The sequence below is a fragment of the Fulmarus glacialis genome, unplaced genomic scaffold (assembly GCF_000690835.1).
Source record: "Fulmarus glacialis isolate BGI_N327 unplaced genomic scaffold, ASM69083v1 scaffold9685, whole genome shotgun sequence".
In the NCBI taxonomy this organism is placed as follows: Eukaryota; Metazoa; Chordata; class Aves; order Procellariiformes; family Procellariidae; genus Fulmarus; species Fulmarus glacialis.
The window spans coordinates 87,999-111,861 of NW_009212341.1; the positions used below are offsets into that span (position 1 = coordinate 87,999).

General features: G+C 37.7%; 1 protein-coding gene across 1 annotated transcript in view; it reads right to left on the reverse strand.

Annotated features, from left to right (window-relative positions):
* Window positions 1-23,863, reverse strand: part of UNC5D (unc-5 homolog D (C. elegans)) — an 84,362-nt gene that overhangs the window by 21,691 nt on the left and 38,808 nt on the right. Inside the window, exons 6-10 of the mRNA XM_009577853.1 lie at window positions 22,754-22,918; window positions 15,175-15,207; window positions 8,900-9,085; window positions 6,508-6,885; window positions 3,880-3,964 (exon numbers count right to left, since the gene is read on the reverse strand). Coding sequence (XP_009576148.1) covers window positions 3,880-3,964; window positions 6,508-6,885; window positions 8,900-9,085; window positions 15,175-15,207; window positions 22,754-22,918 — 847 coding nt within the window. The remainder of the gene's footprint in view (window positions 1-3,879; window positions 3,965-6,507; window positions 6,886-8,899; window positions 9,086-15,174; window positions 15,208-22,753; window positions 22,919-23,863) is intronic.

Sequence of the window (23,863 nt, forward strand, 5' to 3'; positions counted from 1 at the left end):
ACTACTTCTAAAAACTGTCCCTCTCACAAGCACTCAAAATGAGGCTTAATCAATGAACCATTTCACCTGGGACCAATGTCTCCTGAAATTATCCTTAAATTAATCAATTAAAGTATACACTACAGATTATTCACTTAGCTCTGTTTGGAATGTTAATTATGAAAGGGTAGTTTGAGAAAGCTAAGAAATTTTTTAAATTTCAATTATTTAAGAACTTTATTGTTTGGAGTGCCTCACTGCAGCTTTTAAGACTGGATGTGAAGGTAGGACCAATAAATTCTGTCAGTGCACTTACTAAACTACAATTTGCCAGCCTCATGCAGAATTAGGAGCAGCAGAAAGACTCAACATCAAAAATAGAAGAAATGAATTCAAGAGAAGTTTAGATTAGAGCAAGGGAAAAAAGGTCAGAAAATGTAACTGAAAAGCCTCAGTGGAACAAAGCCGCATTACAGAATTAACATCATTCGTTACAGAGCCCTGTTACAGAATCTGCACATACCAGTTCCTCAGCGAGTTTAAAGTATCATGGACACTTTTCACTGGATGAAAACATGGTCTTGTACTTGCAGAGATGCACACAAGACGTAGCAGCTGACTTCTGGTAACAACTCAAAAAAGGGGAGCGTAGAGTGCTTTTCAGTAGCTTATTTCAATTAAATAAAATTTGATTATCCCTGTCACTTTTCATCTGACAATCTCAAAAGATTTAGCAGTCATTTATCCTCCAGTAGAGAGATTGCTTTGGTCACTGCTGAAACGCAGTTGTTCAGAAGTGTGGAAGAGTAGCATGTGACAGTTTAAGGACACAAAATACCTTACACTATAGAAGTTGATGTCAGGTACCTAGATGTTCCTCTAGGTTTTAAATGGGGAAAGACTGGCTTTAATGATTTTTTTCTTTAAAGCCACCATTACATACCTTTAGTGACAGCAGAAGGTGAGAAGTTTTGTTTAGTCGCAGAGGCCTACCTGCAGCAGTAGAGCTCTATCTAGCCTAGAAAAGGGGAGGGATGCCAAGGTGAACAGTGCTGTAAAAAAGATGTAAATTGCTGTTTCTGTGGCCTGCAATATGAGTATATTCCTGAGAAGTCTCATCCAGGCACTAGACTGACTCTAACTACATTTGACAGAATCACAAAATAAAGAAAACCCATTGTAAACAGTAAGTGAAGAAGGTGAAATATACTTAGTGGTAATGAAAACAAAGCCTTAAATGATACATACCAGAGTCTAGTAGCGCAAGTCAAAGGCTGAGCACAAGATTTTTGAATGTTCTGTGTTTGCTGACAATCTTTTAAGGGTAACATCAATGTTTCTTAAACCGGGGCGGGAGGGGAGTAATATACCTGAACAAAGTATATAAGCCAGAATGATGGTGACAGGCTTTCCTGAGTAATACCTCGTGGAAAAGCTAAGTGACAGGGTATATTTACCTGTATTTTACTTGAAAAAGGACACAAATTCCTGGAAAACACAGGCAGGAAATGGGGGCAAAACAAACTGACAGCGGAGTTTCTAATGTACTGTTCGAACTCAAATGCTTACCTGGGGAGAGGAATTGGGAAAAGTATTTACAGCAATAGGTGGAGGTTTGATGCTGACAGTAGACAGCACGACTAGTCATTAATAACACTAAAAGGTGTAGTAATCTGAGAGGTATCTTAAGTATTGCTTACTGTCTAGACAGTAACTTGAGATCAAATTCCTGTTTTTCTCTCCTGTTCTACTACTATAATTTCAGACAAGATGTTTAAGAACTTAACTTCAAATGCATTTTAGTTCTTCATGTGCAACTTGAGGCATCCTGACCCAGCATTTGAATCATAGAATCATTAAGGCTGGAAAAGACCTCTAAGATCAAGTCCAACTGTCAACCCAACACCACCATGCCCACTAAACCATGTCCCTAAGCGCCTCATCTACACGTCTTTTAAATACCTCCAGGGATGGGGACTCCACCGCTTCCCTGGGCAGCCTGTTCCAAGGCCTGACCAACTCTTTCAGTAAAGAAATTTTTCTTGATGTCCAATCAAAACCTCCCTTGGCGCAACTTGAGGCCATTTCCTCTCGTTCCCCTTGGCACTGTGGGCCACTCCAGATCTCAGTCTGGCAACTAGACACATTATTTAGTTAATGAATGGTTACACTTTTTACCCCAACCTCTTCTACCACTTTTCACCTCAGCTCTTAAGAGAGTAGTGCAAACCCTAGTATCTCTCAAGTCCCTTAAATTCATAGGGAACTTGCCAAGAACCAAATGTAATAGTTCTCTAAAGTTTTCACTTTAGAATAAACTTATCTTAGAAACTAAATAATGCAAACTTTCACCTCATAAAAAAACTCACCACAAACAAAAAAAATGGCCTTAGGGAAGAAAAAAAACCCATAGGTCTAAAAATGAAAAATACATTCTACCAATCGTGACAGTTCAACACTATGGCTAGCTTTTCATAAGCTTTACCTTCCCTCTGAATCCAGATACTAGTCTAGTGAGAATGCTACACGTAGACGAAACAAGCTCTCTTCATTTGCTGAATGCACTCCATTACATACCCGTTCTGTGATTCTACTCTCTTGTAGGGTTTGATCAGTTTCTAGCGAGTGACCCAAGCAAGCAGACTGAACTAAACTTGGGTTCTGCTGATGTGTGGTCTGTCAGGCTTAAAGAGAGTGCAGAGCACTTTGATTCTTTACAATCCATGTTGTGTGAAAATGAAAGCTGCTAGGAAGTCTTTTTATGGGAACAGCTATCAAAATCTAAATTTTGATAAAATGGCTAAAACCATCTGTTTCTCTGGCCATGTTTATTCATAAAAATAAAGGGGAAGATCCATTCTAAAGCAAGTGACTTTGGGCCAAATTCCATTGTCTTTCTAATGCAGAATGAAAGCAATTGAAGTGATTACAGTGGAATTGATGAAAACACCCACATGTGCAGCTGGCAACAGAATTTAGTGCCATGCATCTAATGGAACATTTTAAAAGTTTTAAAAGCATCTAGAAACGAGCTAGTCTGTCTTTTGTACGACAGACATTTGCAACATACATGATGCACCAACATAAGAAAAACCCAATGATCTGCATTTGCCAAAACCATAGTTCCGCTGTTTGTTTTCCTTTTTTCCTTCTTGCCGTTGAAATAAATAAGACAGAGCTGAAACCTTGAGACCCTCAGAGAAGTAACTTGCCTATTTATGAAAGACCACCAGTATTTCAAGCATCACCTTCCTGTCCCACCAGACGCCATGTTGAAAAAAAACACCCTAAGGATCAAAGTGCAGTTTAATTTCTACTGTTCATCAGCTGGTGCTGGCAAATCCAGCTGGGGAACAGATTTTAATGGTGATTTATAAAACAAAGTAACTTAAGAAATGGTCCTGAGCATTCACTTATTCGCATCATCTAGGCTACCAAACATCTGTCATGAAGTAACAGCAGTTCAGTACCTACATACCATAGGGTCAGGCAAACTGGTGACCTGGATAGACCCGTTGTCTGCATGAGAGACTATGGACCCAAAGGTTCTGTAACAAGTAATTAATGAAAGCACCTGTGCTGTTAGTAGACTTGCACGACATAAGTCTGCAAATCAAAAATGATAAAATCATTGACTCAGAATTCAGCACTTATCAGTCATCAATCTCCTTGAGGCATCCCATGCTTTAACAGCATTTGCAATAATTCCATGTGATTTCACAGAAGCATCGCACAAAGATCTTTTCTGCTGTCATTTATACAGATACAGCATATGTCACACCAGCAACAGGGAAAATGGTGCACATTCCATCTCTTTAGACCACATTGACAAGAAATGCATTAAATGAGACAGTTCCACAGATTCTGGAGGGGTGTGTGTGTTTTTTACATACTTCTTACCTGGACTCCTTTTGAGTGACGGCAAGGTAGATTTCCGACGAGCTCTCTTCAGGAATAGCTCCATGTGGTATCAACAAACTGACTCCTACAAAAGAGCAAAGGCAGAACTTACCTTCGGGAAAGGCACTGGATGTAAAGAACAGTGCACAATTGGCCTCTGATTTACAAGACCTAGAAAGGCCATCTACTAGAGCAGAAGAATTCTCCTCTGAAATAGTGGTTCTGATTACATTATCAGATGAAAGGAAAATACATTATTAATATGATCCACATAGTTACTAATATTTAACTGTCTTAGAGCCTGGAATTATATAGAATCATATGCTTAAAAACTTCTTGCTCCAACAGAACTTCTAAATAGTTGACTTTCCATTGTTTTGTGTCACTAAATGACACTGGGTTCATAGTCCAGATGTGACTGAAGGCTTCTCTTCATCCTTGGGTACAGGCAGACTCTTTGTCTAGTTCACCACTTACACAAAAGGGAGTAATTCATGGAAACAAAAGGTACCATCAGCTGTTTCCTTAAGGCTTCCAGCAAGAGTGTTGGTAATCCCAGTCATTTTGATGGTCTTGTTACCCTGACAGGCTTTTATCTGATGCAGCAACAGAACAATCTCTTTTGAGTTCCCTATTTAATTGTTCTTTTCCTTTTTTTTTTTAAATAATAAAAATAGTCAAAAGCATGTGTACCTTTGGTAACTTTTAAGTTAGAGCCTTTGCCAGTTTCTGAAAAGCGGTTAGGGCAAGCCAGTTATGGAAGATTTTAATCACTTGTGGACTCTTTCACTCTTATTTGCCAAAATGCCTCTTAGTGGTACACATCTTGTCATCTACATAGCTCCGTGTTTTACAAGACATGGTCATGTTAAACTTGTCTTGAACCTCTTTGCCCCTTTCTGACTTTGAAATCAAATCTAGTAATTCTAGGATCACAAGGAATCTCATAATGGAGAGACTACCTAACCAAATTAATCTGAATTTGCATGGAAATCACCATACCTTTTTGTTCATATACATAACAACTAGTGAATCCAAGTGATACGATTTTCCTTTTACTCCACTAGTACGAATTAGAAGTTAACAAGGATGCTTTCCACCGGGTACCAGTGAAATTAAACTCTTGTACAGCATATTCAATACAGGAAGACTAGATTTTACTTTGCATATGTCACACAATGCAGAACCTCAGCTAAGTAGTAACGTGATTGCACTATAACTTACAATTGGCTAGCAAATTTGATCTTACATAAATAGGCAGAAGGAAGTACATAAATTGCAAGCGGACCAAATATGTATTTAAATAATCTAATTGATGGAACTATCATTATATAAAGTAGCTAAATATATAGTGTGAGGGACTTCTTCATTTATGGCTTAACAGACTTAGTGCCTCTGCCTTTGAAATATTCATTCCTGAACATAAAAACAATCTGTGAAGAAATGAACACATTCCATGTGTTGTGCATGATCATACACTAAATATTATATCCCTGAATTATATACTGTTATCAATCTTCTGTACATACAGACCACGTTTTTTATGGTAACCTTTAAAGTACCCATTTTATGAAACATGAAGGATGAACACTCTAAAGCATTCAGTTCAACTAGATACTAAGAGATAACCCTGGACACATTAGTCAAATGAATAAAAGTTGAATTTAAAATGAATAAAGATCACCAGAATTTGAAAGATAGCCTCTTTGCTAGCAATGGTGGTATCTGGCTATTTCTGCTACATCTGCCATTTTGAAAAAGAAAGTATCCAACATAAGGAATTTTATTCTGCATGATACGAACATAGTGATGTAGTGCAACATACTGCAGGACTATGATTTTAACATCCTTTATTTGATTCTAATTTGGTGCCATATGTTTTCAGCTAATGTAACAAACAATTTCTTAAGTCTAAAATACGTCTCACAAAACTCTGAAGTCACAAAACAAACTCTGCTTCTTAAACAATGCAAATTGAGCATCTCTACTGCAATGTTTCAGTGCATAGCCCGATCTTGAAATGCCAGTTGACTTTGAAGTGCCCCACTATGGAAATCTGTTAAGCCATTAAGCTAAAAGAAAGAGAAAACCAGAAAGCCAGGAGTAAACGCTAACGAAAGCCGCACTAGAGTTTTCATTGAGAGTGGAAGCTATTCTCCAGAGACGTCTGTTTGTTATATGCTGCAGACTTCAGTAACATAATGAAGCCTGACAATGTTAATGCAGTCAGATGTTGATGCGTGTAGATTCTGCTTTGAATATGACCCCATTATGTAAGATACTGATCCAATATCAGCCTTCTTCCTGGGGAGCCCTTCTTTTGGATCAGGATCCAAGTAAGCAACAGCTTTGATTAATATGACTTTCATGCTGAAGACATCAAGAGAGGCAGTAATTTATAACAGTTCAAATAGGCATAATGCCTCTTTACTACTCATCCCAAACTTTGTTCTGATCAGTCATCTCCTGTGTGGGCAACATGCTCTACTTCCCAAAATTTGCATTAAGGGAGGCCCTACTTTTTCTTTTCTTTCCTTTTTGTTATTCAGTTCTAGAACACTGCATCAGGCAAAATAAGTTTAATCTAAAATTATTTTATATGCTTTTAATGAGAAAGGATCTACCCACCTGTGTTTGGAACCACTAAACGGCCACCCAGGTGTCCAAAAATGGCTGTTGTCTTCAGCTCACTTCTTGTTGAAATAGAAGACAGGTTCTGAATATATGTAGCCTTATTTCTAGCCTGTATTGTACTAAAAGCTCTATTATTCCCATGAGGAAAAGTTCCAGAATGCGCCTTTCCATGATATTCAGCCCTCTCTGTCACCCCTAGGGACACCATGAATGAACTCTGAACTTTGACTTTGATGTCTGGCAGCGGGTTGAACAGTGACGACTCCGTCATTAGCTCCTTGTCCATGGGATCCTGCAGGCAGATGGGCCCACTGTACGTTCTGCTCACTGTCAAGTCAGGCTGCATGGATGAGTTCAAAAGCAGGGAGTTACCTGGTAGAACGAAGCAGATCAGGGAGTTAGTTACTGTATGAAGATGTTAAATCTGAAATCTCTTTCTGACCTCTCCACCATTTCCTTTTTGACTTGCTCTTCCTTCCTGATACTCTCAGAGCTCAAAATCACATAATGTTAAAAAACAGATGAAATGATGCAATAGATCTGACAGGTACTTGATCACAATGTTTTCCGCACTTCGGGCAACTCCAGAGGGCATGAATCCAAGAAGGAACTTCCTTCTTTTGGATTCAAGTTTGTATATATGGCTTTTTTTTTTTTTCTTAATTAAAACCCATTGGGTGAAAACACATCTTCCTGCAGACCTTTTCTGTGAGCTTACGTGGAACGATAGCTTCATGTGTGAGGGAAACTAGGTTGAAAAGAAAGTGGGACAAAAGTAATATAGGGAAAAATACTACAGTTATTCATTTAGGAGCGTTTTAGCTCAAAAAACACTGAAAAAAAAAGAGAAGGAATGGATAGATTTAGGACCTGAATCCTTTAGCTGGTTTGGTCTTTATTTGTTTTTGCAGGGTTTTTTTGTTTGGTGTTTAGTAAATAAAAGTTTTCTGAAGTAACTAATTTTCTGGAAATTATCTTTACTGCATTCTTGAAAATTTGATCACTTCAAGGGACTGCAGGTTGGGTTGCTAACGTTATAAATACATTTCTCCAAAGAATAAAATTCGGATCACTCTAATCCATTGTCCATATGTCAGTATTGTGCTCTCTTTTCTTAGCAAATTGAACAGAGAACTGGCCTTTTTTTCAGCTGAATTGTTTAGTTTACAAATGCTCTTATTTAAAACACCCAAAGACAGAGAACCCAAAGTAAATGAAACTGAACTAACAGCATCCTGGCATAAGAGAAATTGGCACACTCAGATATTTTCAGAGTGTCCAGAACTATGTTTTTGAAATACTAAGTCAAAGAAACAATTCCCCAGACTCAAAACAAGACTTTCATGGCAAACCGAACAATAAAGGAAAAAGTTACTATTTGAGACAGTCATTGAGAATTACATAATGCTAATTAAAGGCTTAGATTTTTAAATGAATAAGTAAACATCCTTCAAACATCCTTGTCTACCACACCCTTTTTCCAGTTTCTTGCAACTTATGCTTGGTGAGGAATGTCTCACAGAAAATACAGTAACTGTAAAAACAACAACACAAACCCCCCACCCCCAAACTCTGCAACATATTTCACTTTTCCGAGAAAGAGAAGAGACATGGGGATACTTTCACACCCCACCAACACACCCACCTACCCACAATAAGGCAGATCTCTATGTTAGAATGTCAGTACAGAATTAAAGAAACGTACTATTTTAAAGTAATCACCATTTCTATTCCTCCCCACCTTTCTGTCCAAAGGAAATAATATTCCAGAAAGCATCTAAGTGCTGCTTTTAGTAAAAGTAAATATTTCTTCCATATTTTATTGTATTGGTGGCTTTCTGAAGTTTGTTGTTTTTTTTTTTTTTTTTTAAATCAATACATGTTTACACACATTATTTGTCACAGACCTCAGAATGCGGATGTTTGCATGCTAACAGCAGCTTATAAAAATACTTAAAGTTTGGTTTCTCAAATTAGTAGTAAAAAACTAATCACTTTTATTAGAGTAAAGAAAATAGAAGATCTGTAACTGAATAGGAAGGACATGCTTTCTGGGTTTGTTTTGGTGTGGTTTATTTGTTTTGGTTTGTTTGGGCTTTTTGTAAGTCACAAATGTCAGCATAGAAGCTAGTGACAGTATTTCTACAGCACTTAGAATGTGGTCAAGCAAGATTATGTATTTGTCCAAGTTGCTGTGACAGGTCAGTAGCAGAGACAGTAAGAGACAGTTCTAACCACCAGATCCTGTTGCATGTACTGCAGCTGCCCTTCCCTGGCTTTCAACACATCTGCTCAGCACCAAGCTAGAATGCCCTCTCGCAGCCAGTCATTGTATCTCTTTGCAGTAGGAGCTCTGGAGAGAAGAAAATGAAATCACAGCACTAACCTTGTCTGACTGTTTTAAAATTAAATGTCTGGAAGCCTCCTGTCAGTGCAGATGAATCAATCACATCCACGCCGTACTCACTCTGACTCCGTCTGTAAAGGGTAACGCCAACCACCAGCACAGCTACAGCAATGACTGCTGCTCCCAGGCCTGAGTACAAGGCAATGTCACTGGCAGTCTCAATATCTGAAAGGAGAAAAAGTGGGTACCAAGTCAGCAGTACTCACGAAAATGTTCTGACTGGCACTGGCTGGCTGTGAGCAAAGGGGATTATAGGAGACCAGAGCCACGTGGCCAGGGAGATAAAGCTTGAGACATAAATGTGGAGCAGATCACAGCAGCATAGCGGAACACAGAGGAACACTGAAAAGCAAGCATTTGGAAGCATGAGCAAATTTCCTGATGCGTCACTCCATATAGGTGAGCTTACATTGTTTTAGGGATTGCATCGTGGTCTTTACAGGTTTTTTTTTTTAAATGAGAGAGTTGGACTTGTAACAGTCAGAAGCAGAGCGCTTACCACTAAATCGCATTCTCTCTCATCAGCACACATTGATAGCTTGGGCTCCTTGCTGAGGTATGCCATCGTTTCCCATTCCAGCCCAGTGGGGATCATTAAGGTGTGGTAATACAACCCTTAAAGGGAGGATGTGGAACAACTGCAGCTAGGGAGGGCTGCTTTAGGTATCAGCGTGCGTCTTACCTATTGCTAGCTTCCAGGGACACGTAAGTTTTAGGTTTGAATTCTGGAGCTAATCTACGAGGTCATGAATCCTCTGAAAAACCTCAGTGAAGATTTCCCCTTCCCCCCTCTTTATTTTCTGTGTGAACTTTAGTATAAGAAGGAACAGTCCATCCTCTCACAGCTCAGAGAGGGGTTGAGGAGATCTCACATAGCTTTGGGGATTCCTGCAAGCATCTTCAGTCTTTAAAAACAGGTTGGAAACCAAACCTTCCCTGTGATCGCACCCATGCATTAAGCTTACAACCAAGTTTTCTAAGACTTCAAACTTTTACAGCAGAGAAGAAGAATTCATTGCTTTGAAAGAATGAATCCAAATGAAACCTGCAATATTATGTAATTGAATTACCCAGTCCCGCTATTCTAGATCTTCTGGGATGTGGGACCACATACCATGAAATTAAATTACTTGGCAAGTACACTTAGTGGGTCCTTAGATAGTTCCCTAATGCCAAACTCCAGTTTAGAGGAAGAGATAATCATGTATTCACCCTGTGCATCATCTGTTATCCTACTACGTGGTGCTTCTGCTGTCAGGTGAGAAGCACTTGGTACAGAAAGTGCATTTATGTGTAACAAATGACAGTGACAAAAAATAACTAGGAAATCCAGACTACTAAATATCAGTAAGTAAACTGAAATGTACAGAAATAGGGTAGGAAGTTAAATTCGGTATTTAATAAATAGCCAATTACTGAAATGACTTAATTAGTATTTGGGAGGAGGCTTCTGTTGTGCCTACGTTTTTCTGCAGAAAGTCAGATAACTTTATTTTAGCTGAATTTTTAAAATGAACGTGAAACTTCAGACCATTGAGATGAAAGAAATGCGTACCTATGGGCAGCATCAGAAAAGCTAATTTTCCTGGCTCACCAGTTTCTTATGTAGACTAAATGTCTGACAACTGACAATACAGGCAGCTGAACTTCCTGGGAAGGCACATCAGCTGCCAAATGCAATGGCTGAGTACCGACTGTTCTCTAACATAAGTGAAATGCCGTATGAATTTCAGCAGCAAGGAAACCGAGTACGTAAACACCGCTTTAAGTGGGCTGGAGCACATGGGAGACATGCTGTGAATAAGGCAACGTAACTGATTTTTTAGTTGGGCAATTGAATCAAAAGTAAAATAGCCTGTTTGCCTCAAACTTCCTTAATGGAAAACACCCTTTCCATCCCCATTCTCAAACCGTTCCCAGTCAATCCCAAGTACAACATTCCAACATTCCATTCATCCTAAAATAAATGTTTTTAAATCAGTTTTACTAGGACTGCTATTTAGCCCAGAAAATACTTCTGCAGCTGTTGAATTTTCAAATAACCTCATACTGAAAAAGGTTTCTGTTTTTAACACATTTAGAACTTGTGAGAAGGAAAACCCCCCCCCCCACACAAAGTTTCCATGCAAATATCAGCTTGCAGAAGAAATCTATCTCTGTGGTATGTCGTGACAAGTAATCACAACTGAATGAACTTGTAAGTAGCTCTTACCCAACTTCATAGAACATTACAATTGCCACACAGTTCTACTAAATAAATTACTAGAGAAAAATATTTTTTCTGAGGCCTTTTTTTCCCCATTTTTTCCATGAGATGCCCCCTTGAAAAATGTAGTGAAGAGAATTTTAAGCATTTTAGGTTCAGAGTTAGGAATTCTAGAAAGTAAGCTGTTAGCTGACAATGTGAATGTATTAGACTAACAATGGGAGATGCCCATGTTCTCTTATGCCAGATGGAAAAAGTAAACGCAAAAAGACAAGGTCACAAAGGAAGACTAGAAATACCTCAAATCAAACCAAGACTACCTGAATCCCAGTCCAATGCCTTAATCACATACTGGTTTACCTCCATTTTATTCTCTAGTATCAGGTGCAAAAAGAAAAGTACAGAAACTAATTACATTTCTATTTCTTCCAATTTTCTATTCTCAAGCTATTTTATTGTTACAGGGAATTAATTATGAAACTCTACTGTTGACTTCATTTTTGTGGGTAATTAGTACAATGAATAAGCCAAGAGAAGGAATGCTATATATCTCCAGTGGTAGAAGAAACCTAACAGCAAGTGGGTTCTTTTCCTTTCTAGAGAACCGTAGTGAGCTGGTAGTTATTTCACCATAAAGCATCTTTAAGTCTTCCATTTTGATCATTTAAAATAGAGAAGTGCTGAAAATCTGAATTACCTCATCTACCTTCTTGGGATAATAAATTATAAGCTGAAACATGCAGAAATGACCTATCAGTAAAAAATCACTGCCACCATAATGGCAACAGGTAGCAAATATAGGAGTTGATCTTTCACCATCAAAACACACTTCAAGTTCTCACTTGTGAGTAACTGTAATTTATTACTCTAAATCTGCTTAAATAGTTTAGCTGCTTCTTTTCAATTGACTCAGGTGTCAGATAATTTAAGTTTTATACTTTTATAACTGCACAAGACGTTGGACACGGGGAGTTAAAGATGAGAGCAAGAATACAGAATTTTAAAAAATGAGAACAGTTTGACTCAAGCAAAATTTTTCTGGAGAAAAGAATTTTGTTTTCAGTGAATGCCTTTAAGTATCCCTAGAACTTGAATTTGACACTTTTCTATAAATTATATGATTAAAACCTCTTACAGTTATTCCGTATGAATTTCCTTCTCTTTAATAAAATGGTCATTGTTCTGTTTCATAGAAGACCCCAGGTGTTCCCCTAACTATTCCATTGCAAGGGGAAAAAACCACCCACAAACCCAAAGTAACTAACACATAGAGTTCAGAGGAAAAGGATAACCTTTTCAGAATTTAGAAGATTTTTAAATAGCTTTATCTTAAAAGAGTAAAACAAGAGTGACATGGTATTCCTTTGAATTGTTCCTATGGAACACAACTGCTTAAGAAAGCGGACTTTCATTTTTATTTAGGATGTTAGTATTTCTTTAGAAACAAATACTGGTTTTTTAAAGTAATTTTAATCTCTTCCCTTTTCTGTCTTTTTTTATGGATAATTCCTTTTCCATTGGAGACTAGAAATTAAAGAAAAAAGAAAAGCATGGGAAATTTGGGGAACGGGTAATTTTCTGCTTTTATTTTTTCCCAGAAGGGAACAAAGTGAAAAACAAACAAACTAAAAAAGAAAACATTTATAGTCAACCAATTACTGTTTAATGAACTGCATCTTCCCAGCCCAGAGGAGGTAGGGACTCTCGTAAAGCACTACGATTTTTTTACATTTCAGTTACAGGATACATGTTTGTGGTAATTGTAGCCTATATTTCACTCCACTTCCTGACACTGTTACACAACATTTATTGAAAGCACATTTGATGGTAATGAAGTTTCTATTAACTATGATTAAGTTTCATAAAGCACCTGAAGATAATTTAAGATGTGCAGGAGCAGAAAATGAAACATTTGGTTTAGTACATTAGGAAACGTAATTGATTAAATTATCTCATTTACAATAAGTGCTTTCCAGGAGCTATGCAGGGCATACATTTCCCCCCGTCTACCATTAGAGTTTGCTAGGAGATTTGAAAAATTTTTCCAGCTTCCCATCCTCCCCCAGTTTTCCGTCACTCTCACTTTTGGTACCCCTTGGCAACTTGTCGTCCATTTCTTCACATAGCCTTCGAGAACAAGGATCGAAAGTCAGAGAATCATGTAAGAGGTTATTTAGTAGGAAGGGTTGTTTCTCAATCATCTTCATAATTGACTTTGATCATGATGATTCATGCAGTCTTAAACTAAGTTCCTCTTTCACTGAACAGCAACAAGCTGTATTACACGTTTCTAACCCCACAGCTATAAAGAAACCCTTTAATTCTCCTAGGTATCTTATATGCTAAAATCAATTCCATTAAAGTTACTTTTTTAATAAATCAGAAAATAAAGCGATTTGACTGATTTTCTTTCAAGATTCTCTAATTAAATGGGAACTGCGCAGATAAACAAACAAAAACTTATCAATTGCCTGAGCTAGGTTATAACGCAGACCAATTGGACGTGACCAATTAGGAGATGATTCTAGTGAGACAAAGACAAAACAAAATTAAAAAGGCTTAAGCAGCCAAGGCAACCACAGCACATTTTTGAGCTATCTAAATTTGATTTTGTGTATCCTTAGAAATACTTAAGAACTGGAAATGTAAAGGAGAAATATCCTCATGCAAGCTTTCTACGCATTTGGAACTGTTTAATGGGTGAAGCTGGGTGGCTATCATGCACCCTACGTAACTACACCATATTAAAAACTGAGAGCTTTTAAAAAGCCAAACACCTTTCACTCACTGAGAGTTGTAGCCATCTTGGGCAATAACTGTGCTCCTCTATGATTATTTTTATTGCATCACATTTTTGCTGCAATTTAGTTACGTTCCTTTATAAATACTTACAAAGTTATCTGTGGATAACATGGATTTGAACTTGACCAGTTCCTTTAAAACTCTTGTTTTATCAGACAGAGGAATACTCTGGGATATGATAACCAAACAGGCTTTGTTCAAGCCAGCAAGAAATTTTGCTGCACAATATTTTGACATTGCAGTCTACAGCATGTGAGCTCAAGGAAATATAGTTCAGGTTAGGATTTCAAATGTTTCCTCATGATTTAGGGCCCAAGTTCCATAAAATTTCAAATAATCTGATCACCCTATGCTCCTATATCCTGGAGGAATACTCAGAATTAAAACCTACATATTTTATAATACATAATAGAAGAATCTGTCTTCAAAGAAGATATGAACAATTGCATGCATTACTTCTAAGTACAGGTGAATTCTTGTTTTAAGTCCTTCAAAGGAATTAAGCCAAAAATGTGTTTATAAATCTATTTGTCAAGATTCTAAGACAATTTTTTGTTGAAAATTAAGCAGTCAGAAATCCTCGAAACTTTGTGTACTGTTTATGAAAGAAAAAAGCAATGTCTTCACTTTAAAACAGATAGGCCTCACAGAAATTGTGGGTTTGATGAAATTGTGTCTTTTTTTTTTTTTTTCTTTTTTTTTAATGAAATCTTTCAGTTAGTCAATTCTAACCGTGCTGCTCTAAACTAAAATTCTACTGAAATCAATGGAGGACTAAGAAACAAGAAGTGCAGGACAGAAGCCTCCCAAAGCAGTATCTGTATGTATGATATCTATATACTCTTTACCCGGTAAAGCATATAAACACCCTTTACCAGTTGATAAATCAAGGCCGAAGTGAGCTGAACAAGATCAGACAGAGCCAGCAGTGGAACCAGATTTGAACCAAGAAAGCCAAACTCCTATATTAATTTCTTTTTTTCTAATTACAAGTCCTCAAGAGATCAATTTCAAGGTAGGCATTCCAGTAGAAAGGGCTCCCAATCAGACACAAATTACTAAAGAACGGTCACTTTTCTCTTTTTAGTCTAAAACCTATGATGACAAAGTTTCTAAGAAGATGCTTTCAGTAGATGTGAAAGCCTTTCGTATAACCTTCAGTTTTATTTAGCTCCTAAACAAATAAAACAGAATGGCAGAGAAGATGAGAAAAATCATATTTACAAGAGAAAAAAAAATAACTTACTTGGGGATTTTATTTCATGAAGAGGTTTTTTATCTGAGAGAGAGAGAGAGAGAGAAAGTTGCACTTAATAAATTTACATGGAGCATATCTATTTCCTATATTGCTTCTGTCTAGCTCTATAAATGAAACATTTTCTCCTTGTTTGCTGACAATATGAATATTTTATGTTGTCCATATTTTTCCCTTCATCCTTTTCTTTTTTTTTAAAATATCTTTCAGGATGTTTCTTAGCAGTAATTTCTCCCTTGGTTAATTCAAGTATTTGTTAGCTTTATTGGATGCTTTTATTTAGAGTATTGTACATCTCAGCAATAAGGAAGTTCAATACTTTAAAGCGGATCACTTGGCAAAGAAAGTCAGTTAAGAATTAATTATTTCTTTGTATGTTTGATATATGGAAAGGTTAGTGACGGACATTTAAAAAAGCAATTTATAAAATATCAAAATGTACTATATATTTACATTTATGTATCTAAATATACACCGATAATGACATCTATATGTGTATATAAAGAACATACAGAATCAATGTACTACCATACATATATAAATATATTATAAAATAGGTTTTATACAGTAATGCATCTCTCAAAAATGAGGCTCCTCTGTCTCCCTCGTAACAAGCAATTGAGTTATCCTTTATAACCTAATACCTGAAAAAGTAATCTTTAGAAAACGGGAGACTCAGGCTTGTGCAGCACCTGTACTGCATGAGTGCAGACTCTATAGGTGCATGTGGCAACAAAGCAACCCGCTGGGCATGCCAGTCCCGGTGCAGCAGTCCGGAGGGAAGGTGTCTGCGATTTCCGAGACCCTGCTTACAAATTCATGTTCTGTGTGGGGTTGCCAGGACTGTCTCAAGGCTGTCTCTGCATGCTCTATAAATACAGTCTCAAGATCCCCTTTGTTTCTGCCACCCTTTGTTTCTTGGGCAGTCTGCCTAACTTAAGCAACTATTGCAATACCTTTTGTTGAAGGGGTGTCTGAAGAAAACAACAAAACACAACACATAAGTTACTTCTTTCTAAAATTAAACAGAGGCTAGCAGTTCAGCAGAATTAGACCAATCTAATAGAATAAAACGCGGGATATAAATCCTTAAGGAGGCAAGACTATATCCATTTTGTAGGTGCTTTGCATTGTAAGGAAATTCCCTTTGACTGAGCTGTTCCCCGATTTATCTTTTGGATTTCTTTTTGCATGAAGGATCTGGTACTGGTTACTTCTAGAGGTCGGTTATCAGCACAATCACTGTTACTGCAATCCTATGATCTACATTGGGAAGTAGCAGTCTTAATGGAAACCACATCAAGTACAAGGTGTTCAGCTTATTGTTTTGCTATGTAATAATGTAAGCAAATGAATTATGAGGCAACTTCTATTATTTTTACTCTTTGTGAAAATGATCAGTTTAATAATACTTAACCCAAAAGATTCTTGGATTTTGGCTTTGCCAAAAAGCTAGGGGTGTGGGTTTTTTTCTTCTTGACGTTGTTTTTATTTTTGCTAGGAAATGATGTACGTTAACACCAAATGAATAGTGTCAGACTTGAGCTTTGCAATGGAAACAAACATTTTCGTGTTGCTGACATACACTGCTATCTACAGAAAACTGCAATAGAATTGAAGTGCGTTTGCCTTATAAACTGGTGAGATTGCTAAATCCAGAAGCCTCTTGGCAATATTCAGTATCACGGCTGGTTGAAAAATGGAAAATAAAACTACTTGTGATTTATGATGCATTACTAAAAACATGTTTGTAGTTCATCTGCTTATGGCCTACTTGTTTGCTTCTTTTTTGGGCACTGGAAAAAGAAATCAATAGTTTTCGATGTTATAAAAAATAACTTTAAAACAAATAGATAAAAGTAAAACAAGAAACTACAAAGCCCTCTCTTATTGAGCAAAGAAAAAGCTTTCACCTCTGCAAGATAGAGAGAAATCCACCATGGAAAAGTATACTACCAAGAGTAGTGGTAGGAGAAAGAACAAATATACCAGAAACAAGTAAGTTATTAGGACTATCTTGAGTGAAAGTGACCTTTGCATTCAGATTGAGTCAATCTCTGTTTTTCTCCCAACTTGGCAGGCCTGGCAATCTTTCATATGTATCAAAACCAAAAATAATTCCACCTTTCTTCTCCATGTAAGTTTATTCAACTGTTACAAGTCCTAGAAGAAATCCCTGAAAGAAAAGCACTTTCAGCTGCTCCTCAGTTAAGGACTGGACTATCTGGATCCATCCAGAAAATCAAAAACGAAAGCAAGAAAAACGATGTTCCTGTGAATGAAAAGATATAATCTTTGTGTTATTCCCAAGCTCTCCTGTCAGGGACTGAATAAAGAAGCTGAGAGTAGACCCTGTTTTATCACCATTTCATTTATTGACTCCAAATTTGAAAACTCATGCTAAGGATTAGTATTTTTTCTGCCAGTTCAGAATCAGGCCTACACTTTCCTGGCATCTTACGTTCTCACCCTTACTTTCATTTAAGTTCTTAGTTGTTAACCAAAGGAATGTTTCATTTCTATTTTTGCCTCACAAAAGGAACAAAGTTAACAAGTTGTGCCTGATAAACAACCTCCAAGAGATTAGTTTTCTGTAGCACATTTCCTTCACAATTCCCTGTGGGATGAAAAGCAGAGCAGAAGAGGCACATATTGGAAGATGAACAGAGGAAAAAGATTTTTAAAAATAGGGTAATTGCATCAATCCTGTTAGCTGAGAAAACAATTACTGTCCTAAAAATAATTTGACACAAGTATTTACATACAGCGCGACCCATAAAGGAGTAATAGCAGCACACTCCAAGATGAAAGAAACAAGAGACACCTAATGCTTCGGTGTATTTGAACGCAGATGGAAATTCAGCCTTCAGAACCAACCCGGACTCCCTGGTACTACCCATCCCAGCAAAAGGAGGAGACGAGCTTATTTACAACACAACGGACACGCAGGCCAGAGCTGATCTCGGCTCCACTCATCACCTAACAGCAACAGCTCCTGTATCACTAGGCTTTAGCGTCCCCTTTTACTACTCAGCTTACAGTTCCAGTAAAGCACTGTTATATAGGAAGGATTACACTGCAGTAGATTTTTTTTCCCACAAAATACCTGGAGATCAGTTTCTGATCCCAGTATTAGGCGAAAAATTGCTGGTGTGTGCAGCAGAGAAAAATCTTACGTTATATTTGTCTTTGAACTCATTTTAGAGTATTGTTGTTAGTTCACAATTTTTAATTGCCATCTCACCTTATAAAAAGAATAGAAATACTTCACCCAATGAGATTTCTCCATGGAAAATCCAGCAGCAGCAGATTCCCGCCCCCCCCCAGCTGATACTCAGTGTAAGCTGATAGTGTTGCTTTGATGTCAACATATGCATCCCTAGTAGGCTTAGATTTTAAACGGCTTTTCATTTCAATCATAAAATTTGGTTTTTATTACTTATGCCACTTACCCTTTGTAAAATGATTTTGATAGTTCATTTTCAACATTGAAGTTATATTTTACAGACTTTGTGTTTCACAGCTGACACTAGGTTGATTAAATCTGTACAAAATTTACTCGTATCTTAAAAAATGTTTTTTGTCTCTTTTTACCCATAATGATCCATTTATTTATTTTAAAGAAGGCAAGTTCTTTACACATAATGTATTAAGAACATTTTAAGTCTATTAAGAGCATTTAAAGTCCCATGTGTAGAAAAGTGATTTGCTGCTGAAAGAGAGAGCTTTTGCTATTCCAGAGATTTGTTTTCAGACATACACTGTTTACTTCACTTCTGTTTGCACATGGTTGTGCAAAATAGTTACATTTTCTTAAAATTGCATCTATAAAGTGATTCTAAATGTCATGGCAAAGAAAAATTAAAATTCTTCTGAAAAGGCAATGATGAAATCCTATGCTACTTGATTTCAACTTGTTTAGGCATTTTTCTTTTTTACTGCAGTGCCATTAGTCAGGTGAGTTAGTGGTTCGTTAATATTTTTTGCACCAGTGGTGGTACAAACATAAAACAGAGGGACAGTACCTGATCCAAAGAGCTTGATTTTATACAAAGCATATGACAGACAATGAAAATAATAATAATAATTAAAAAATCAGATAATTTTTAAAACTAAGTTAGTTGCCATGTTGTAACTATTCCAATAGCCATCTATCTAATAATTCGGTGGTAAGGGCTTTCCTTCAATGCTTGCTATTGGAGTTCTTAATAGGACACGTTAACAGAGGAGCTTAAGTAAAGCAATAGCAGGGAAAGCTATACTTTATTGTAATCTATTCTATGGATAAACAGAGAACCTATGTCTCCAGGGTTGTCAATATGACATCTTTTATAGGCATTAAATTTAATAACAGAAAAAATAAATACTCTGGCTGCATTATATGTGTATCTCTAATCAGTGATATGACTGTCATGGGATAGGTTTTTTTTTTTTTCTTTCTTTCTTTCCTTTTTCTTTGAACTTTGTTTTCTCAGAAGGAAGGTGAATTGGCAACTGGCTCCTTACAGCCTGAAGTTTTTTGCTTTCAACTCCTAGTGATATTTCTTTGCAGGACCTTTCAGAAGGCAATCTGCTTTATTTTCCACAGCCAAAACTACTACATTTGTATCTGCTGGAAAAAGCTAACTCTTCCTTGTCTCATACCCCCCTCTGAGATTAAGTGAGCTCTTTGGACCAGCTGACATCCTAGCCCCTTTCTCTTTCTGTTGAAGGAACTTGCACACAAGCTTCTCACTAAAGCTGTAGGCCATACATTTAGATCCTGAATGTCTTATTCAGAGTTCAGCACTGGTAACCTGTACTGGGGCTAAAGGTTGCTCATTAAGAGAAAGCAGTCACTTACAAAGCATGTTTTCAATAAAGGCCCAAAACACTGAATGAATGCTGGTGCATTCATGTACATTCATTCTGCACATGTACAGAGTTCACCCTTGAGAATTTTACAAGGCAGCTTTTATATTTCTTATTATGAAAAATGTCTGTGTTCCCTGTCTTGTTCTAGGGAACACAGACACATTTAAAAACAATAAATTAAAAAAAAAAAAAAAAATTGAGCATTGCACTCGTAACGTGTCTGTGAACAGAACTCCAAACACCCGGTCCCTTTTCCTCTATGTGCAGTAACATGGATAAAGAGATTTCATTTGCCCAGTATGTGAAACCTTTGTTCATACAAAAAGCTTCAGAGGGCTTTATCCTAGAATAGTTTCTGAAAACGCATTCCCGGAATTAGCAGTAAATATCAGAGGTAGTCCTCAGAAGACAGCTGGCAAGCACAGCACCAACCTTTTGCATTTCTGTGACATCTGAGAAGGATTCGCACCAATATTAAAGTGATAATTCACCATTGAACAGAGCGCGACTGGGGCATTCTAAAACCTGCCTGTAGATAGTGTCTCGATGAACTCCTCAGAGAGAGAGAGGCTAAGAACGGAGAAATTAACAGCTGGAGAAGCCACCAACAAAAGCCCATGTGATACCATACCTTCTTGATACAACAATGCTCAGAGGCCCAGTCTGTGCTACAAGGACTCCAGGAGTTTCAGTGATTTCCCCCATGGAATGAAGCCATCGCCATCAAGTAAAATGTGTATCGTGACTCTCAGTGCTTGATAACCATAGCTCTTCCCCAGGCCACGTGCTCCTTTCAGACTACCAAAATAAGCGTAATACCATATTTGTTCCCCTACCTCTAAAGCATAAGTGCAGCATGGAAGATGACACACAGGACTGACATGTAACTACGCAGTATGAAAGGATATTACTCTCAAGGTAGGACAGGTAATCTGTACCACCCTGCAGTGTTGTTAAGGCTTTCCTTGGAAGCAGTGACCTGAGTAGGGCCACCTTTTATTAACTTTGGTGAAAACCACAGATGGAGCGAACTAGATGGTGAGTCAACTCATGACTGTCACAAACAGTAAGTATGCAGACCTCAGCTGCATCTTTTCATGCCCCTTTCAATGAATCCGACAGTCTTCCAATGGATATGCTAATCTGCACACATGAATGGATTCTAGATTTATCAAACCATCTGCAGGGAAGGGCGTTCATTTAATGTATGGGAAGGAGAAAGACCTCAGAAAACATCATGTGATCACCATGTTGAGCCTCAAAAGCTGAATGATTTGCAGTGCTCACAAATTCTCACTAGTTACTCTTTTTTAAAACATGGGGAAGGAAAAAAGTCTAAATTTCATTTATGTCCTTTTAAACACTGAAGCTTGTCTGCCTGACATCCTGGACCTGGAGAGCTGTTCTGTAACCCCAGAAACTTTAAGTGGTTAGAGACATATAGCAAGACTGCTGGGTATTCCTCCCTCCAAAACCAAACATCATCTTATTTAAAGTACCAGCTGAGGTATACATATTTCTGAAGCCTGAATAAATATACAGGATGCTATCTGCCATTAAGAAATTATTAAAATCTCAGGGCAAAAAAGGGGTTCATTTTCTTTAGAAAATTGTTTTCCTCATCTCACCATACGTACTTCATTGAAGAACTGGTTGGGCACAGTGGCTGTTTCTTTCTCTCTAAAACTGCCAGCCAGTATCCAGAAGGTGCACATGGGGGAAGGCCATAGGCACTTACACTATTGTAAGCACGTATGTGATGGTTAGGAGCACAAGGCTTAGGATTTATAGCCATATTCCTTCTGTTGCGTGCATCATGGTGGAAGAAGAAAATGACTGCTAGGCATAACGTGAACACATATATGCAAAAGATCAAGAAGGAAGGGTGATGCAGTACCACAGAAACAAAGAAAGAGGACTATTTAAGTATAAAATTAAAGAAAAAGTAGACTTATTTCAGTTTACATCTTTCAGCCCTAGCATTCCCGATTGCTCCGCGGCTGCCATTTCATCATTGCTAGAAAGCGAGGAGGTGACAGTATCACTTCATGGATAGGGAGCAGCATTCAGTGTAGGAATAAAATTGTGAATTTCTTCTTTGTTTTGAGACTATGCAGCTGTCCCCCCGTGTTCTGCAACTCTACAGCTGCAGGGCTGATTTTCTTGGCTCCTAGCTGTTTGTTGATAGTTGCAACTACCAGATGCCAGATGCTTTCCAGACATTTATGAAGGGCAAATCCTTTCACAGGGAACTCACCATAGAGTAGATTTGCCTTTATTAAACTTCTGTGTTAAAGGCAACAAATGGAGTAAACTTTGACCTTAAGCAGCTCTTGCACCAAGAGTATTCGTTTTGATGCTTTGCCAACTTACTTGCAAGAAAAGGTAGAAGGCAAAGTAGTACATGCTGTGAAATATGTTGTAGCAGGTAAGTCATAACTACACGTTGCAAAAAAACTTTATTTGGATTTTTAGAATCATCTGATAATTAATAGGTAAAGTATGTGCTACACAAATCCAGTGACTCAGAAACCACTGTGGATTTCAAACTTCACATATGCAACCCTCTGAAAACAATCTCTTTTTTCACAGTAATATTTCAGCCAGAAGAGTTCTACTGACGTGGGTGTGTGGCAGATATGCTACGTTGCCTGGATTACAGTATACATTTTAGGCCATGCCTCCTAAATCCAATTCAGTGCCAACTGTTACTCACCTTGAATGCAAAGCCCCTCAGTGCAATTCTCCGACTCTTGACTCAAGCCCTCGCAGAACTTCCCTCCGTTTCTGGGAGGTGGCGCAATACATTCCCGAACTCTCAAATGCTCGCATTCTGGACTGCACACAGACCACTCACTCCACACCTCCCAGTTTCCATCCACTGAATAGGGAGGAAGAAAAAACAAGCATCATCACTGCGTATCAAACTAGTGTAGTTAAGAGGTCCTATCAAGAATACTTGTTTCGTATCTCTCCTCAGGTCACAGCAAGTAAAACAAAGTATAGTTCTCAGGAGAAATAAATACAGTTTTATCAGACATGAAGTTAAAATCCAGCATTAGAATGTACCACCTTAAGCGTGCAACGTGGAAGCTTTTAAAATAGCACCAGTATATAACGTTCTGCAAATACAGTCAATTAAAACTGCAGGAGGAAACATTTCCTTTGCCACCTAGCTATTAGCTTCTGATGTTTCATACAAATTCTACCTTTAAACAGGCTGAGGCCACATATTTTCCTACCAGAGAAATGATGCTGACATTTACTAAAAGAGCATAGCTGGCCTTATAGACTTCTAGCTAATGCTCTGAGCAAGACAACGGATCAATTGCTTTGCTGACTGATTTATAGCTGTCTCTGACCCTGTCCCAACTGAGAAGGGTTTCCACAGTTCCCTTTCTTTTTCATGCATAAATCAGATTGAAGAACAGTCGGATGAACTCAGAGACATATAGAGATAACATTAAGTTCTTTAAATCCCAGTTCAGGACATGTTGTATCTAAAAACTCATAAAGGCTAGAGGAGAGGTTTGCCAGAATCCAGACAAGTTATGCTGTGACTGCAGGCAAACATAGTCTCTAACTTTCTTTAGCTGTATATGTGAAACACCAATTCCAAAATCAGGTAAGGGAGGTTTCAGATGAACAAATGAGGAAATGTACAATGTCCAGTGATGTAACACCATACTTTGTGAATAGCATAAGCTCAATTTCAAAAGGTTAATATACTTGAAAGCAAGCTTTTGCAAGCTAAATAACACTTTCAAATAAAGTTCTCAGCTTAGGTTTCTGTGTTTCTAGCGTTACTAACATCACCTCCTCTTTC